The following is a 19,096-nucleotide window of genomic DNA, read 5'->3' as shown; positions in this document are numbered from 1 at the left end:
GATCCCAGGGATCTCATTTATTTATTTTATTTTAAAATTTATTTTCATTGACATATAATTGACAGGTAAGTTTAAGCTGTACAACGTGTTGACTTGATGTATTTATATATTGTAGTACGATCACCACTGTAGCGTTAGCTGATACCTCTATCACAGCACACAATTATCATTTCTTTTTTGTGGTGGGAATAAGTAAGATCTAGTTTCTTAGCAACTTTGAAGTTTATGATACAGTATTGTTGTCTGTAATCACGATGCTGTGCATTAGACCTACAGGACTTATTTATCTACTAGTTCCAAGTTTGGACCCTTAAATATCATCTCCCCAGTTCTCCCCTGCCCCAGGCTCCCAGTAATCACCATTCTACTCTCATTTTTACGAGCTCAGCTCTTTTAGATTCCACATATAAATGATATCATACAATATTTATCTTTTTTTTTGCTTAGCATAATGCCCTCAAGGGCCATGTCGTTGCAAATGACAGGATTCCCTCCTTTTTCATGGCTGAATAATAGTCCATTGCGTATAGATATACAAATTCCAGATGTGGAGATAAGGGAATGCTTGTAGACTGTTGGTGGGAATGTAAATTGGTACAGCCACTAGGGAAAGCATATGGAAGTCCCTCAAAAGATTAAAAATAGAACTGCTGTATGATCCAGCAATTCCACTTCTGGATATATATGCAAAGGAAATGAAAACAGGATGTTGAAGAGATATCTGTACCCCAGTGTTTACTGCAGCATTATTCACAATAGCCAAGACATGGAAACAACCCAAGAGTCCGTCAACAGATGAATGGATAAGGAAGTTGTGGTATGTATATATACACCAGGGATCTTGTTAAATACAAACTCTGATTCATCACGTTCCTTTGGTAGCTGAGACTCTGCTTGTCTCACAAGCTCCAGGTGGTGGCAATCCTGGACTGTACTTTGAGAACAATGGACTAAGTGGGCCTCAAGTTCCCTCCAAGCTCAGTGATTTTATACCTCTGTTCACTCTTATTTTCGGCACAGTTTTCTATGATGGTGCCTGCACTCCTGAGCACATCGGCTCTAGTTGAAGAGAAGGATGTCGTGAAGACCTGCCTTTTTGGAGCTCTGTAGGCACTCTGGAGTTTGATGTCTATGGCTGCCCCCTCTCTCAACCCAGTCACCTGCAGATCTGTGATGTGTGTGCATGAACACACACACACACACACACACACACACGCATGCATGAGCCCTGAGGCATGTGGATTTACAGAAAAAAAAATAGTACTGTCAGTGCCGATCCAATGTGGTTTGAGATTGTGTCACCTACTTGGGATGCCAGGAGATGTCACCTGCTGAAGCAGGGCTGGCCATGAGGACACACAGCCTCTCACCCCGGGGAAACTCTAAGGAACTTGAAAACCCTCCCATGTCTCCCTCCATCCCTTCCCCGCCTCTGCAATTGGCAGCATCTAAGATCCGAGCCATAGCCTCATTTCAACAGGTCTGAATAGCTTTCGGGACCCTAAGGAGCTTCTGTTAAAATGAAAATGTCTCAGCAAGAAAAGATTCTTTAATAGTTGCCAGAGTTCACTTTATTGGATTCCTTTCCTGGAAGTCCAGAGGGTCTTTGCTTTTACAAAAGGGGAGGCTGAGACCGAGGGGGGAAGACCAGCCACACGGTGAATCTATCACTGAACCCAGATTTCTAGCCAGGCAGTGGTTCTGATTCTTGGGGTCAGGCCCACCCAGGCAGGCAGCCCTGGATCATACTTTGAAAATCATGACAAAGTGGTTTTGGATTCAAATCCCAGATCATTTAAAAACTAAATATTTATTGAGTGTCGCCCGTACGGCAGGCATTGGGAAGAGAACCGTGGCAAGCAAGATATAGTTCTTACAGTAGAGTGAGGATTAATGGGTTTATTAATATTTAGTGCCAACTTTGATTACTGCTTGTCAGATACTGTACCACAGATTTCACGTAGATTTGATTCTCATAACCACGCTTTGAGATGGGTATTATTATGATCCTAATTTTACAGATGAGAAGATTGAAGGCCAGAGGCTTAATTGCTCAAGGTCACACAGCTGGTAAACAGCAGAGCAGGGATTTGAACCCACGGTGTCTGGGACCACAGCTTCTGCTTTTAACCACCATGGCATGAGCTCATCAATGGTACCACTCATTCCTCACAACACCCTCACGCCACAGGGGAGGGCAAGGTTCTACCTCTACTTTTCAGAGGAGGAAATAGAGGATTAGAGAGGTTAAGTGCCATTCGGAAAGTTGTGCAGCCCAAGAGGGATTGGGTTGACACCTCTTCTTCTCTCCCCCTGTAGGGTACCCCCCTTCATATTTAAGTCAGCACTGCCAAAAGGAGCCCCAAGTGGGCAATGCTTAACCAGAAGTGAAGCTGCTCTGATGATGAGCTTTTAGGCAGTCCACAGTGGACAGCTCAATTCTTATTTTTTTAAACACCTTTATCAACATATTTCACATACCATAACATCCACCCACTTCAAGTGTACAGTTCAATGGGTTTTAGTATAGGGTTGGCCAAAAAATTCGCTCGGGTTTTTGACAGAAAGAGCCGAACGAACTTTTTGGCCAGCCCTATATATTCACAGGGTTGTGCAACTCTCACCGTAATCTAATTTTGGAAGATTTTCTGCACCGCCCCCCACAAAGAAACCCTGTACCCATTAGCCATCATTTGGAGTGAGCAGTGCTTAGCCTGAAGGGAGAAGCCGCTCTAACAGTGGTTTTGTAGGCAGCGTGGCAGATAATTTGGAGTGTGTTGGGGGGATGCCCCTCACATCAGACCTCCAAACAACTGCCTATTTCTCAGCCACTAGTAAGAGGTCTCCAGGGCACGCTGTGTTCCACTCACTAGTCTTTTTTTTTTTTTCCGTTGCTGTGCATGGGTTTTCTCTAGTTGCAGCGAGTGGGGGCTACTCTTTGTTGTGGTGCGCAGGCTTTTCATTGCAGTGGCTTCTCTTTGTTGTGGAACACAGACTCGAGGCACGCAGGATGCAGTAGTTGTGGCGCACGGGCTCAGCCGCTCCGCGGCATGTGGGATCTTCCCGGACCTGGGCTCGAACCTGTGTCCCCTATATTGGCAGGTGGATTCTTAACCACTGAGCCACCAGGGAAGTCCCACTCACAGGTCTTTAGATCCAAGAAATAATTGTACTTTTTTCTATAGAAAGTGGGGCACGGGCTGCCTGAATGTTTTGGAAGGTAGAGGGTAGGCGTGGGAAGGGGCTGACCATCTCCAAAGAGAATGATGGGAGACGAAGTGAGGGTGGGAAAAGGCAGGGTTATGTCCCCTTACTTATCTATTATGCTCCCACCCCAGCCAGAGGGATCTTTAAAAAATGAGAATTAGATTGTGTCCTTCTCCTGATCAAAACTCTCCAATGGCTTCCCTCATTTTCTGGAACAAAATCCAGAGTCCTTAACAGTCTTCAAGGCCTTCCAGCCTCATCCCATGCTGTGCTCCATTCACCCTCTTCCAGCCTAACAAGCTGCTTTTCTCTGTTCCTATTCAGTGCCTCCATTAGTCTTTGGCCAACAGAAAAAGTGCACCCTCTTGAAGGACAAATTAGAGAAAGGGTTTTGTTCCCTCAGCCTGGTGCCTTTTTTTTTTTTTTTTTTTTTTGCAGTACGCGGACCTCTCACTGTTGTGGCCTCTCCCGTTGCAGAGCACAGGCCCCGGACGTGCAGGCTCAGCGGCCATGGCTCACAGGTGCAGCCGCTTTGTGGCATGTGGGATCTTCCCGGACCAGGGCACGAACCCGTGTCCCCTGCATCGGCAGGCGGACTCTCAACCACTGCGCCACCAGGGAAGCCCCAGCCTGGTGCCTTTTTACAGTGCACTGCCTAGGCAACTGAAACCAGTAGTCCTGCCTTCAATATGCCAAGCCCCAAACAGGCAAGATTTGGACATCTGGGAGGAGTGGAAAGAGCATGGGCTCTGATGACATAAAAGTCAGGAATCCCAGCTCAGCCACTTACCAGATGTGTAATCCAGGGAGTGACTCAATCTACAAGGACTGAACAAATCTCACCCTGGGGGATGGAAAGTGCTGTGAGGATTAAATGAAATCATTAGTGTGCTGTGCTTGATCAATGTCCCTCCCTTTCCCTGTGGGGCCCCAGAGTCTCTACCTCCATTTAACAGAGAATCAATGATGTTAGCAGAAGCATGTACATTTTTCTTTTAAAATTAAAAAACGTCTTTTATCTGCTTTTCCTCACTGCAGTGTTTCTCTCCATTTTTACTAGCACCAGCCTGGATGAATTCTGAAGGACAACAGACTCCTAATTTGTGCCCACTCTCTTCCACTCTTGCCCCTCTAATGCTTTCAGAAGTCACAAAAAAAAACATTTTTAAAACGAAATCTGGTCATGTCATCCATACACCACTGCCTCCTTCAAACTCTTCTTCATTTTTCTGGTCTCAGACCAAATGTCAACATCTAAGGAGGCTTTCCAGGAATGTTCCACCAGTTTCAAGTACAGTGCTTAGCCTCCATCTAATGGCCTGAGATAGCCACACCTGATGTTCCATGATAGGAAATGGCCCAAAGTCCCCAGGGAAACTCACCAAGAGTCCAACAACAGTCTGGGCTGGTGATCGGGCTTCCATACCAGCCTGGAGAGTCATGGGGAAGTGTTAACTGCAGCTGAGAATGTGACTGACTAAAAACTCCAAAGGGCTCTGTCCCCTGACTCAGTGTTCTGCTTTGGGCCCAATGGCTGGGCAGGAAAGCATGGACTAAGAGAGCCATCAAGGTGGAGCCCAAGTGTGGGGCAGAGAAAACGGGCTGTGCAGGATAAGCGCCCGACAGCGATCCCGCGTGGTAGTGACAGGAGCAACAGCCGCGGTAGATGACTGCACAGGAAGACAACGGGCGGTGCGGAATCACTGTTCAACAGCGATACCATGTGGTAGTAGCAGGAACAACAGCCCAATGGACAGAGCCACTCTACAGACCTCTGCCTGACATTAGGAAGCAAGACCCACTCCCTTTGGACTAAGTAAACCCCAAATATTCTTGGGGATTGTTGAAGGAGGGATGCCCTCAAAAAGGGACAGTGGGAGTTTCTGCTAAGGAAAGCATGTGGGGGGCTCAAGAAATGAATTAGAGAACTAAAAAGAGGTGATTGTATCTTGGCCACACTGCGTACAGCCAATGAACGAATGAATGGACATAAAACAAGAAGAAACCATACCATCACACAGAATTCCACAGAAAAAACAGGGTTTTTGTTATCTTTCTTTTTTAATGTTGTGTGAAGCACAAAGAGAAATATTGTGATTACAATTGAAATGCAATTCCTGGAGGAAATGTCCATGCAGCCTTAGCCCTTGAAAGAAATTCATAATCCCTAAAATACACTCCACACACTTTTCCAAGGAACAAGGTTCCCATGTTTAGATCATTTCTGAATCTGAGTTCAGAGACGTTTGCAAGAGTCTCCGAGTCAAGAGCTAGAGAGGGAAGCCTGGAGGGAGGCAGCCCGTGCCCCAGGGGGCCTGTCAGGGTTAGGGTGCTGACAGCCCCTCACCTCCCGATGTGATTGACAGCCCCCAGCACCCATGGGGACTTCAGCTGTACTGGACATCTGCACCGAACAGGAGGAAATCCTGGGGGAGAGACGAGAAGGCTGTCATCAGCCGGAAGTGTACCCCTCATCTGTGAATATGGGGATGCTGGGTTTTTGGAAGGAAACTCTGGGAGCCTGTCTGTCGGGAAGGAGAGAGTGGTGCAGGCCTGTCTGCTGACAGAAAGGCAGGAGTGAGTGGGACGGGGGGCACCTGGCATCCCACCCCTGGGGTCTGCACATCCGTGGCTGCCACGGCCCGTGAATCTGTCAGCAGCTTCTCTGCCAGCTGTTTTCTTCTCAGACGTGGAGACCCCTGGGCTGCTGGGAAGGCCTTCACTTGTCATCCCTGCCTCTTGGCAGCTCCAGGGAGCCCTCCTTGCAATCACAGTTGCAAAACCACTTCTCTTTCGCTCCTTCCTGCCCTTCACTCAGAATTTTCAGAAATGAAGGAATTAAATTGTGCCTATGGGGTCATTTTTTTATTTTAAGGATGAACTTGGTAACATGTAGGGAACATGGGGAATGTGTTTCCTCTGCTCGCTCAGCTATTTCTCTACTGTCTCTTAGCCCTGGTAGTTCTCCCATTAAGTTGAAAGAATCAGGGATTGATGGGATGGATGTTGGGGGTGAGGGAGAGGGAGGAAGCTGGGCGGAGGTTTCCCAGGAGGGCCACCAGGTCATCAGGAAGCCACGGACAGCGGTAAGGAATGTAAGAGTGGGTGATGGTTTCCTTGCAGTTATCAGCTGTGTTGGGACACAGTGGGTTTAAGGATGGAGGCACGAGGAAACCAGCATATGTACACTTTGGGCACGTAGAAGAGACTGGAAGCACGGCCGGGTAACTGGGCGGCACAAAGGTAGCTGTTGAGCCTGAGTTGATGAAAGTGACCAGGGAAAGCAATAGCGGGGGAAGGGCGGAGGCCGGGGCAGGAACCCTGGAGAACTCCCACTGGTAGGGGAAGGAGGAACCAGCAAAGGAGACCAAACAGCCCAGTGAGAGGTGGCTGGAAAACCAGGAGAGGGAATCTTCAAAGCTAGGAGAAGAAAGCATTCCATGGATGGGGAAAATAGTGTCAGAGGCTGTCAGGGGGTCAGGGTGAGGGAAAGGGAAGAGGAGGCCGTCCATTACGGTATCTTAATCTGCCTGACCCTGCGCTTTATACCCCAGGGCCTAGAAGGATGCTGGATGCAAAGGAAGGCACGCGACACCTACTTGTCAAGTATTTAAGTGCATCCACCTTATAAAAGAGGCTTTGGGGCCACCACGTGAGTTCCACTTTTACCAAGGGGAGGGTGGGAGTGGTGCAGCCTATGGTTAAAAGCAGGGACCTGGCTTTGACTTTGGACTTCATGTAATGGCCATGTGGCTTTTCTGAGTCTTAGCCTCTGTTCTCTGTTCAGTAACAGCGCTCACCCTCTGGGATTGTTGAAAGGGTAGAAAGCGCTTGATCCAGAGCTGACATGGAGGAAGGTGGCTATTGTGATGGGAGATTTGGCAAAGGAGAGCTTGGGGACTCACCTGGTGAGGCTGAAACACCAGGTTGAAGAGCTGGATGGAGGCGGGCAGCGGGAGAGGGAAGCCTTTCTGCAGCTTCTCTGCATTGAAGGTTAAGGTAGAGGTTAAGGTTAAGGGACTTCCTCTGTAGGGAAGAGGGAGGTGGAGGGAGCGGCAAGGATCTGAGACAGACAGCCCGGCCGCCCTGGCCCGGCTCTGGGAAGAAACCTGTGAAGAGGCTGCCTGGAATCTCCCACTCTCTCCTCCACCGTGCTCTGAGCACCCAGGACTGGTGAATTCCCGCCCCCTCAGCCCCAAGACCACCCTCCTGAGGGTGCCGGCACTGCTGGTGCACACCCAGCCCGAGTGACAGCCAGAGCGGCTGCTTGCTGGGCTGTGGAGGCCCCCCGGGGACATGTGATGGATAGGCACACGAAACCCCTCCATGTTTAGGATGAAACTGGAAGCGGGCTGTGGTCCAGCCCCCCCATCCCGCCACATTCTGCTGTGAAACTCTGGAGAATTCTAAACTCCAACCTGGTCCCTCAGGTCATTATGAAGCTGCATTTGTCAAGGTAGGAGGAGAAGCCAGAGACTATATGTAATAATTTGTCTTCATTTACAATTTCCAAGTGTTCTAGTTACACAGCACGGGGGCCTCTATTTGTGCCCTTGCCCCTGGCTCTGCAAAGGCCAGGGGTTTCACCAGTGAGTGAGCTGAGTGGAAGCGTTAGCCCAGGTTCGCCCTCCTTCCTTGGTCCTTCTCTCTCAGAGGTGGAAAAAGACCCAGGGCTCTGGCTTCAGGGCTGGGATCAAATCCCAGTTCCATCTCTCACCTTCTCTGTGACCTGGAACAAGCACTTAACTTCTCTGATCTCCCATTTCCTCCTATGAAAACTGACGCCGTTGCCATCCCCTGTCTTAGGGGCTGTCTCAAAGGCTGGATGGGCACATGGGAGGAACTCAACCGTTTTTGCCATCCCTTTTCTGGGTCAGATGCCATTTGAGGCTCATCTGAGGGCACCACCTCCAGCTGCCACAGCTGGGGCTGAGTATCGGGTGGTTTCAGGACCGAACCCCACCCCCACCCCGCCTCTTCCCCAGGACTGAAAATCAGTCCTTTCTCCAAAACTCCTTACTGTTAATCTTGGGAATCACGACAGTGGGCACAACGTAGTTCATGATAGTCTGCAGCAATTCAACCTGGGGGTCACAAGGATGATGGGACACACATCAGGGCACTGTAGCATCAGCTGTCCTCCGTCACCCTCCCTCCCACCCAGGGCAACCTCACAGCTGGGAAAACCGCTGAGAGACGGACCCAGGGGTGACGCGAAAACTCTGCAGCTCGATCAAGGTCACCAAAGTGACCCCTTTTGCTTTAAAGGTTCCAGATACCAATCACATTCTAGACTGTAGGGGGCAAGGCTGAGGTAAGGAAGGTCGTCACAGAGTATTTAAATGTGAAAAACTTTGCATAAGAAAATGCACCTGCTCTGACACTGAGCTAGAGGGCAAACTAGTTCAAACTTTTGGAGGGCTATTCGGCAATGTTCATCCAAAGCTTTAAAGATGTGTGTGCGTGGTGGGCCAGCAAACATGCCTCTAAGGCATTGCGATAGATAGAACCAAAACAATAAATTAACAGCAACCTACATGTCCAACAATTGGGGAATCATCTGGGGAACATGGTGGTACTTTGATACTAAGAGATACTATGCACCTATTAAAAATGATATTGTAGAAATGTAATTATCAGCACAAATTTTTCGTGATATATTTTTGAGTAGGAAAAAGCAGGCTAATGTATAACTGATTCACTTTGCTGTACAGCAGAAACTAATACAGCATTGTAAATCAACTATACTCCAATAAACATGTAAAAATAAAGAAAAAGTAGGCTACAGAAACCATGTAATTCCATTCTGTTATTAAATATGCATAGAAAAAAGTCAGGAAGGATGTACTCCAAATTATTAATTAAGTGGTGAAACCAGGAATGGTTTTTATTTTTTGTTTGTTTGTTTTGCAAATCTGTAGGTTCTGACTCTTCTATAATGTATATGCTTTGCTTTTGCTATAATTTAAAAAATTCAAAAATAATGTAACACCCTCAAGATGATTGCCTATAGTGGTGACATTTACACCTTGTAAATATGTACATTTTTGTTTCTAGAACAATTGAGTTTCCTTCCCCAAACTGTAGTTCCCTGGGCTCATCAAATGTGGTGCCCTTCTTCTCATGAATCTGGGAACTTTAAATTTTTATTTTCTGCGGAAGCAGAAGTTAGTGACCGACTGAGTCCAGCTGCCACCATGAGAGCCTTGGCACCAGTAAATCCATGAAAATACAATGAGGTTGCTTTGGGTCCTTCTGTTTGTTGTAATCTTATGAGATGGAAATGGCTGGCTGGATTTCCATTGGATTTGGAGGGGATGTTGGGACTGACTTCAGGGCTGGGTGGCTTATAAGGCACCCACCCACTCAGCAGAAATCTTGGGGGGCATCTCAGAGATCTAAGGAAATGTTCTCCAGAGGTTTAGCAAGAGGCTCTCTGGAAGATTCGGGCCATGTGCAGTAAAGTGCTGTGGACAGAATTAGCACACTGTGGCTTCTAATGGAAGCCACAAGAGCGATGCTCATTCAGGTCGGCTGTGGAAGTACACTTGACCTGCTATCTACACGGGCAACTCCCCACCAGTGCCAGAGGGTGGTGATGGGGGAGCAGCAGGGGTGAGTCTATTTGATGACAGTCTGTGATTCCGGGTAGTGGAATCATCTACTTGGGCTGGCAAGACACCTGTCGTCTCCCTCCCACCTGCCCTACTCAATCTCTAAGTGACTCTGCCATTCATTCGCCCAGCTGCTCAAGCCAAACATCTACGAGTCATTCTTCATTGCCTTTTACCCCCACCACACACATCAAATCTCTCACCAAGTTCTAATTCTACTTCCAAAGTGTGTCTCCAATCCACCATCTTTCTCCTTCTTCCTGGCCTAGACCCAGCCTCCATCATCTCTCACATGGGCAAATGCACCTGCCTCCCCAACGATCCACATGGTCTGATTCTCGTCCCCCGTAATCCATTCCCCCCATCCCAGCCAGAGGCATCTTTTATAAAGTATACATCAGATCATGTCACTCCATGCATGAAACGTTCACCAGCTTCTCGCTGCCCTTTGAACGCAACCTGTTCTAGTCCAGGAAGCTCAGGCGAGCCAGCCCCTGCCTGCCTCTCTACAGCCCCTACCTGCTTTTTCCAGCCACACTGCTTCTCTGCATTCCCCATGCCAAGCTTGTTTCACCACAGGGCCTTTTCTCCTGCTATTCCCTCTGCCTGCAACAGATCTTCACCTTGCAGGCTCCTTCAGCCCAAATATCACCTCCCCAGAGAAGCTTTCCCTGATCACACGGTCTAACCCTTAACCTCCGCCATCACTTTCTACCCCACCTCCACTTAGTTTTTCCTAGCATTGATCTTGACTGAAATGATCTTCTTCATTTCTTATTGTCTGTTTCTCTACTACAATGTAGGCTCTAGAAGAAGTCACTTCTTATCTAATTCGTCAGCACATTCCCACACCTGGGGAACAGTGTCTGCCACATAGTAGGTACTCAATAAAGTAATTAACTCGTTTATTCAACACACATCTGTTGAGCAGATTTTCTGTACCTGACTGTGCACATTTAATCCCATTTAAAACTCACCACACTAACTCAGGTGGAAAGGATCATCCTTGATTTGTGGGGAAGATATGAAGTTCACAGACGGGAAGGGACTTGCCCAAGGCCCACAGTTAGTAAGCTTGGAGCAGCAATTCCAGCTCGGGTCTCTGTGCCCACAAAGCTCCCTGCATCATTACTTCACAGGCAAATTATATGCAAATGAACCAGTGGTATGTTGAAATGATGCTATGAGCCCAGGTGCCCTCAGGACAGTTATCTCAAGATCAGAGGAAGGAAGGAGCCTCCAATGGCCTCAGACTCACCGGGAAGGGGCCGATGTCCGAGTGCTTCAGTTCCAGGAGCAGCCTGTGAGAAGGGGAGGGGGAAGTGGAGACCACCATTAGCCTGACTCATATTAGAGTTCAGTTGCTGGGGAGAAGGGGCCCACTCTGTAGATGCTGTCTGGTTTTCCCATCCTGTATCCATTCCCCCTTTCTATGGTGACAGCCCCCTGATTTTTCCTTTTGGACGGTCACCCATTCCCTACATTATTAATGCTGGGTTCTGGGGTGGGCTGGCCAAAGGGCAGAGTCTATCTCCCCTGCCACGGTGATTGCTTTAAGGATTGACTTCTAGCCCGTGTTGGTCCAATGAGAGTTGGTCCCAGGACTTCTGCTGGAAATATTGGAAGTGAGGTATTCTCTTTTCTCCAGCAAAATTAGGGAGATGCTGGTAACAATTTTTGCCATCACTTGGTGACAGCCTGCTGGGAAATGAAGCCAGCATAAGGGATAGTAAAGCCAAGAGATCAAGAGAGTCAGAGTTGTAAGGATATCATTTGAGCACTTGGATCCACCCTTGCCTGAAACCCTTGGACGTTTCGATTATTTGAGCCAATAAACAATCCCGTATTTGCAGACTTTATGGCATCTTAACAATGATCTAGGAAATTGGTAAATAAATGGCTATTTATTGAACCCCTATCATTCGCTATGTTGGTTGCTTTATCCGATTGAATTCCTGTAATACCCAAGAGCCAAGGGCCATCACACTCCCATTTTACAGGTGAGGTCCTTGATGCTCAGAGAAGTCAAGCAATCTGCCCAAGGTCACACAGCTAACATTCAGCCAAGTAGAATTTCAAACAAGTCTCCCTGATGTCAAAGCTTTTGTTGTCTCAAGTACCCTACAAAGTTTGAAAACTCTTGCCTATGGACTCTCACCACCCCCATCCCTGCATTTTAGAAAGTCTGTGTTCAGCCGTCACCCAGCTCTATTTTCCCCGGCTCCTCTACTTGAGCGGCCCATGGGTGTTTCCAGGAAAATTAAATCCACATGTTTCTAAAGCAGTAACACTTGTCAAAATGATGCCAGGAGAAATAAGCAGCACGTAAACCTCAGGAGCCAAACTCAAGGTTAAGAAGGACAGCTCTGAGCCAGAGAGAAGGCAGAACTGGGGAGGAATGTGGGTCGACTCAATTTAAACAGTGTGAAAGTGATGAAGATGTAGACGCCAGGTTGGAATGCGGGGGTCACCGCATCGACTCTGTGCGTCTCCCTCACTCTTGATCTCTGTGTATCTGCTTGTCTCTCTCTCTTCTTTCCACCTTTTGTGTCTCTCTGTCTCTCCTGTTAATGTGTCTCTCCATCTGTCTGTCTTGTTCTCACTCTCTCTTTCTCTGCGTCTCTCCCTCCCTTCCCTTGTCTCTCTCTGTCTCTGTCTCTTTCTGACTCTCCCTCATTTCTGATTTTTTTTTCTTTTTCTGTGTGCCCCTCTGTCTTTCTCTTTTCCTCTTGCTTATTGTATCCCTCGAAGTGTTCTAAGCACTGCAACACATATTAATACCTCATTTCACCCTCAAAATGATGCTGTTGGCAAAGAACAGTTATTGGGCTTATTTTACCAGCCGGGGAAACTGACTGAAGTTTGGAGAGTTCAGTGCTTGCCAAAGGTGAGCTGCGCTTCCAAGGCAACAGGCTCAACCTCAGAGCCCACATCCCTAACCACAACCTCCTCTGCTGGGATTCCAACCCAGGCACGGATTCCAGAGTCTCCCAGCAGGAGTTGGCTGACGAAGTCCCAAGGAAGCGTGTGAAGAAGTTGAAGTGTTTTCCAAGTGCCAAGGAAGGCCAGGGACGTGGAGTGGCCGGGGGCTGGAGCAATCCATCAGCTGGCACTGCCCAGCCATGAGTGGGCCTAGGATGGGGTGGGGGGTGACCTGGGCTGCGGGGCTTTCGGTGCTAAAACTGGGACGCTGCAGACAAACCGAGATGGTTGGTCACCCTACACTGTGTGGTCTCAGGTCACTTCATCTCTGAGCATCAGTTTCACTGTCTGCAAAATGCGGATACGGTGCCCACCATGCGCTGTTTGAGGCTTAAATGTGACGGATGAACAGGAAAGCTTGGCACGTTGTAAGGTCATTGCTAGCCCACGGGCACCAAGAACAGATGGGCAGTCCCCTCCTCGCGTGCCCACAGGCCCACTTACTTGTCCAACTTGAGCTCTCCAACAAGCCTGTCTGACCTGGCACCAATATCCGCAGAAACGTTCACGTACTGCAAAGAAACAATCCAGGAAGTGAAGGCCCCTGACCCAGGGGCTGGGGACTCTGCGAACCTCCAAGACCGGAAGGTAAGCTTCACAAAGGCTCGGCAGAGAAGCCCACCTGCGGGACCACGGAGGAGAGGACTCTTCCTTCTGCAAACCTTGTGCTTGTTGATGAGTCCTGGCTTGTCAACCAATTACCATTTTCTCCCCCTGCTTCTGAGACCATTTCAGCGTTCCCAGGCCACTCCCATGGACTGTGGGAGACAGGCTGTGGGGCTGGAGTCCAGGCCAGCCCTATTCCCACAGACATTCATTCACACAACGAATGTTTACTGAGTCAGGAAACCAAGATTCCCAACCTCAGCTTTCCTGCCCACTGTCTGTGCGGCCTTGGGCAACCCCCTCAGAACCCACTGAATCTGCAAAGTGGGGAAAATGGGCCTCAGCCTGAGACTGGGCAGACCTGAGTACCTCCTGGTGGGGAGAATCTGGCCCTCGCCTTCAACTGCCAGAGTGGGTACCACCAAATGTTTGCGGTGTGACAGAGCGAACAAATGAATGAATGCACAAGTCAATCATGGAATAAATACTTGAATAAGTGGAGGATTAAACTGACAAAGGACAGAATAAAGATATGCATGGGTGAATAAATGATAAAGGAATGAATGAACAAATATACAAATGAATGATCAATTGAACAAAGGTATAAGTAAATGAATAATGGAATAGATGAATGTACGTATGAACCAGCAAAGATATAGTATATTTCAAGATAGCAGTCAAGTGAATAAATGAATGAATAAATGAATGAACAAATCCACAAATACATAATTGAATGACCACAGATACAAGTGAATGAATTGGAAATAGTACGCATATTTCAAGCCAACGACGGAACGAACAACGGAATGAATGAATGCCGGTAGGAGTCAGAAGCAGTAGGACAGTGGCTCCAGTCTCAGGCCCTGGAAACACACAGTCCAGGTTTGAGTCTGGGCAGGATTCACACTGGTCCCTCTGACTCTGAGGGCCATGCTCTTGGCCCTGTCCAGGGCTCCCCATCTGTTCTCACCCGGGAGCAGCTTACCATCTCAAGCAGGAAGAGGGGGGCCAAAGAGGAGTCTGGGAGGACAGCAACAGCCTGGGTATCCAGGGCAAAGGTGAGGTCAAGGCCAGTGGGGCACACGGCAATGTTCGGTGGGGAGGAGGCCCAGATGAGGAGTTGCATCTTCATGTCAGGGAACATCTTAGCCACCTGCAGCCCCCAGCAGGGACAACCAACAAAAGGGGCAATTTTATTAAAATGTTTCTAAATCCAATCTTGTCCTGGTCCCGCATAAACACCACCAATGTCTTCCCATTGCTTTTGGAATAAATCGTAAAGACTGCATAATTCAGCACTTGGTACCCTGCCAACCTCACGCCCCATGCTTCTACCTCTCGCCCTTTAACTCCAGCCACAAGGGACTTCTCTTCCTCAAATATGACCCGCTCTCTTCCCATCTAAAACCCTTTGCACTCTCTGCTCCCTCTCCCTGAATCCTTGTCCTGTATTCTTCCCTAGCTTCGCTCTTTTCCTTCCTTCAAGTCTAGAGAGCAGTGGTGGCTTCAAGGGGGAACAGAGGAGAGCTTTGGCAATACCCCCATCTCAGCTAGCCTCCAATCCTCCCCCAGGTAAATTCACAGTCTGAGTAAAAAGAATGCTATCGTTATGCAAATGAAGCCTCAAGACAATTCCCCTGGCCCCCTACCAGTCACACCTCCTCTACACCAGTACCTCCTGTATAAAAATTTCTGGAAGTACCACCACCGAAGAAGCCATTATGGACTGAAAGTTTGGGTCTCCCTGCCCCCCACCATCCCCTGCAAATTCATATACTGAAGCCCTAACCCACAGTGTGGCTGTATTTGGAGATGGGGCCCTAAGGAAGTAATTAAGATTAAATGAGGTCATCAGACTGGGGCCTGGTCCAACAGGATTACTGTCCTAATAAGAGACACCAGAGCTTTCTTGCTCTTTCTCCATGTGCTCAGAGGAAAGGCCATCTGAGGACACAGCAAGAAGGCAGCCATCTACAAGCCAGGAAGAGAGCCCTCACCAAACACTGAATCTGCTGGCACCTTGATCTTGGACTTCTTGGCCTCCAAAACTGTGAGAAATAAATTTCTGTTGTTTAAGCCAGCTGGTCTGTGGCATTTCCTTATGGCCGCCAAGCAGACTGAGAGGCCTTCCCCTGCTGCCTTGTCTGAAGTGACCTCATCAACTTCAGCCAATTACTGTTGGCTTCATTTATCACAGTCTGCATTTTCTTTTTGATTGTTTTGGGTTTCTAACAATAATTTTCTCTCTCCACTGGACTGGAGCTCCAGGAGGGCAGGGATATGGTCTGTTTTGCTAGACGCCCAGCACAGGGCCCCAGAAAGGTGGTGGGCACTCAATGAATATTTGTTGAACGGATGAGCCCTCAGCATCTACCCTCACACCTGATCACGTGGGTGCCTGGAGCCTTTCTCTGTACCGGGGATGGGCTGCACGCAGCTCCTTCCATACTCTCGGGCTGGGCTGCCTCTGGATCTGGAGAGGGGCGCTCTCGGCAGGCCGCTCAGCAGAGCCCTGTCCTACTTAGCTCCCCCAGGCCTCCTCACCGAGCTGCCTAAAGGGGAGCAGATCCTTTCTCACCTGGGGTAGGAGGGTTCCAAAGGATTTTGTTGTCAGGAGGAACTTGGATTCCTTTGGTAACTGTAGTGAGAGAGGAAGAGAAAAGGATCTTGGAAGATTATGTTATAGATTGGGTGGCAAATTCCATATGAGGGGTGAGAGGCTGAACATACAAACAGACCATGGCCAGACCACATATGACAACAGAATGCCGACCCAGAAGGGTCAGGGCACGATCAGTGACTGCCAGCTTCCCTATTTTTTGCATTGAAAAAGTCAAATATGCTGCTCAAACCAATCCCATAGGCTGCCCGGCCCATGCGCACGTTAGCCCACCTCCAGCTTCCCCGCACCGACGACCTCCATAAGAGCCTACCTGAAGCCCTCCCTTTTTTTCACTACAAAGCTTTCCTGCCCCCTGTCTGCCTTCAATTCTCTGCCAAACGCAAATGATAGAGGTTGACTCCCTTGCCCTGAAGAGTTCTCATTCGGGTGGCTGTTCTTTATTTCCACAGGGGGACATGTGGGGGTCAGCATCCCTTTGGTGCCTCTACAGAGAGGGAGGATGTGGCATCTCTTCAGGGAGCAGCGTAGGAGGAACCCTGTGCGGGTGGTGACCAGGGTGGGATCAGGTTGCTCCTAGACTCTGGAGAAGATGGTCGTTTCCTCATTTTACAGATGGGTAAACTGAGGCCCAGAGCAGGACTCAGCCACAAATATACAATGAGGATGATGACGATAACGGTGATATGATGATAAGGCTGGATTACAGACCAACACATGGCAAGTACTCAGTCAACGTTGGCTGTTACTGTTAGTATTCAGAGGACTTCCTCCGTGCTGATAAACCCGTGCTGGGGCTGCACAAGCATTCATATCTCATTTAACCCTCATTACACCCTTTGGAGGAAATAGAGGAAACCGAGCTTCTGAGAGGCTGAATAACCACCTAAGGTCACCCAGCTGGAAAAGAGGGGAGCTGGGATTTGAACTCAAGTCTGGTTGACTCTAGAGTCCAGACCTTGATCTCCCCAACTGTGAACCAAGACTCAGATCCAGACCGTCTACTGCACTCTGAGCCCACCTGGCCTTACCGTGTCATCGCTGAGGGTGAAATTCAGGACTCCAGCCTCTTGATACACGAGCCCAGCCGTGTTGAAAAGATATTCGGAGATGCCCAGGTACACCATGCGGTTGTGGTCGTTGGGAAGGGTCAGTGCCGGCGGGGCAAAGGGAGGGGGCCCGCGGTGGGCCAGCCTGAAAAACTCCCCCTGGGGGAGGAGGCGGCAGAGTGAGCCTGGGCATCCTTCAGGAATTACAATTCGATGTCTCCATTCCAAGAAAAACTGAGCTAAGGATACCAATCACGTATTCACAGAGGAGAAAGCCATGGCCAGAAACTAACAATAGCATCTCCTCCTGGGGCTACGTTCTAAGTGCTTTTCCCACCAACACGGTGAGGTAGGTGAGATTATACTCATTTTACAGGAGAGGACACTCAGGGAGGTGAAGTGACTTGCCCAGGGTCACTCAGAAGGGTAAGTGGCAGAGTCAGGAACTGAACCTGGGCAGCCAGAGTCCGGCAAGCACACGCCCAACCACGCCGTTGCCTCTGCCTCAACCTCGCAAAGAAGTGCAGAAATTCTCCTAAGAGAACAAGGAGGTTCTGTTTGTTTGTTTTCATCTATCAAATTAGCAAAATTTTCAAGAGAGCGGTAAACGGTTTTAAGTGTGTGTGTATTTTAAGCTCATACTACCCAGTTTTTGATGAAAGCATTCACATGCTGCTGGGGATTATACGTTTATGTTTCTGAAGAGCAATTTGGCAACACGTTGCAAAAACAGATCACTTATTGAGCTAAAGAAACAAGAATGTTGAGTTATAAAAAAGCAAATTGTAGATGGATACATATGTTAGAATGCCATTTATGTAAAATTTAAAGGCCTATAAAACATACTATATACGCATTAGTGACACACACAGGCAAGAAGGACACACAGGGACGTCATCCGTGTGATTCCCTGGAGGGTAGAGGGTCCCCAAGGGGGCCTCAGCTATTTATTTCTACAATGTTTCATTTCAAAAAAATCAGAGGTGACTATGACAAAATATGTAACATGTCTGAAATCTGGGTTGTGGGTACGTGAGAAGGTGCAATGTTCTCTGTACTTTTGGATCATTTCATTATTTACAATTAATGACTGTGACACTCATATTATAGAATAAATACCATATGCAACTCTTAAAAATATCAGGTGTAAAAAAAAGACAAAAAAAGAAAACATAAAAGACAAAAATTAAAAAAAACAGGTGGACCTATGTACCAAAGAGGAACCGGCTCTAATGTATATCATTAGGTGAGAAAAGCAAGTGAAGAACAGTGTGTATTCCTACGTGCAAACAGATTCTCAGCAAAACTAGATGGGCTTTCACATACATGCTCAGGACCAGGGGACCGGAGGGCTAATACCCTCCACGGCTGACAGCCATTACCTCTGGGCAGGAGCCCCGAGTGGGGATAGGGGGCAATAAACAGGACATTCTCATTTGCTAGGGATAAACAGAATTGTTTTAATCTTTTATTCCATCGTATCACTTAGATTTTTTTAAAAACTGTACTACTTGGTCCAGCAATTTCACTTCTAGGAAATAGTCAAAGATGGGCAGAGATCCAGCTATAAGGATATTCGAGGCAGCTCTGGTTCAACTTGTGGGAGAAATGGAGAGAGCACAGACACCCCAGGAGGGGGCACTGTCCACGTACCTTACCACAAGCTGTCCACTGAGAGACCCAAGAGCCAGTAAAAGGGCTACGGGAGGACATTTCATTGATAGATGTTCACATTATACTGTTCTGGTTTTAAAAGTTGTAAAACAGAATGTAAAATATGACGTATACATGCGTGTGCGTGTATGTACTTCTACGTCTATATATGTGGTTTTTATGTGTATTTGTTTCTGCCTCTGTTACGCATGTCTGTGTGTGTGTGTGTGTGTGTGTGTGTAATTTCTTGTGTCTCAGCAGAGACAAGGATTGGAGGGTTGGGAGACTGTAACTTGTGTGTCAACAGTGCATATCTCTGAGTTGTAATATTAGGGTAATCTCTCTTTCCTTCCTCCCTTCCTTCC

At 48.1% G+C, this 19,096-nt stretch overlaps 1 protein-coding gene across 1 annotated transcript in view; it reads right to left on the bottom strand.

The window, feature by feature from the left end:
* Positions 1-5,594: 5,594 nt before the first annotated feature.
* BPI (bactericidal permeability increasing protein) overlaps positions 5,595-19,096 on the bottom strand; it is a gene marked incomplete at both ends in the record, with an annotated part of 29,454 nt that continues 15,952 nt past the window's right edge. The window contains 8 exons of the mRNA XM_082857298.1: positions 5,595-5,633; positions 7,113-7,189; positions 8,228-8,291; positions 11,080-11,122; positions 13,248-13,315; positions 14,395-14,562; positions 15,988-16,047; positions 17,061-17,237. Coding sequence (XP_082713424.1) covers positions 5,595-5,633; positions 7,113-7,189; positions 8,228-8,291; positions 11,080-11,122; positions 13,248-13,315; positions 14,395-14,562; positions 15,988-16,047; positions 17,061-17,237 — 696 coding nt within the window. The remainder of the gene's footprint in view (positions 5,634-7,112; positions 7,190-8,227; positions 8,292-11,079; positions 11,123-13,247; positions 13,316-14,394; positions 14,563-15,987; positions 16,048-17,060; positions 17,238-19,096) is intronic.

This window comes from Leucopleurus acutus, assembly GCF_964270905.1.
Source record: "Leucopleurus acutus genome assembly, chromosome: 16".
Classification (NCBI taxonomy): Eukaryota; Metazoa; Chordata; class Mammalia; order Artiodactyla; family Delphinidae; genus Leucopleurus; species Leucopleurus acutus.
This window is presented reverse-complemented; position numbering and strand designations above follow the sequence as displayed.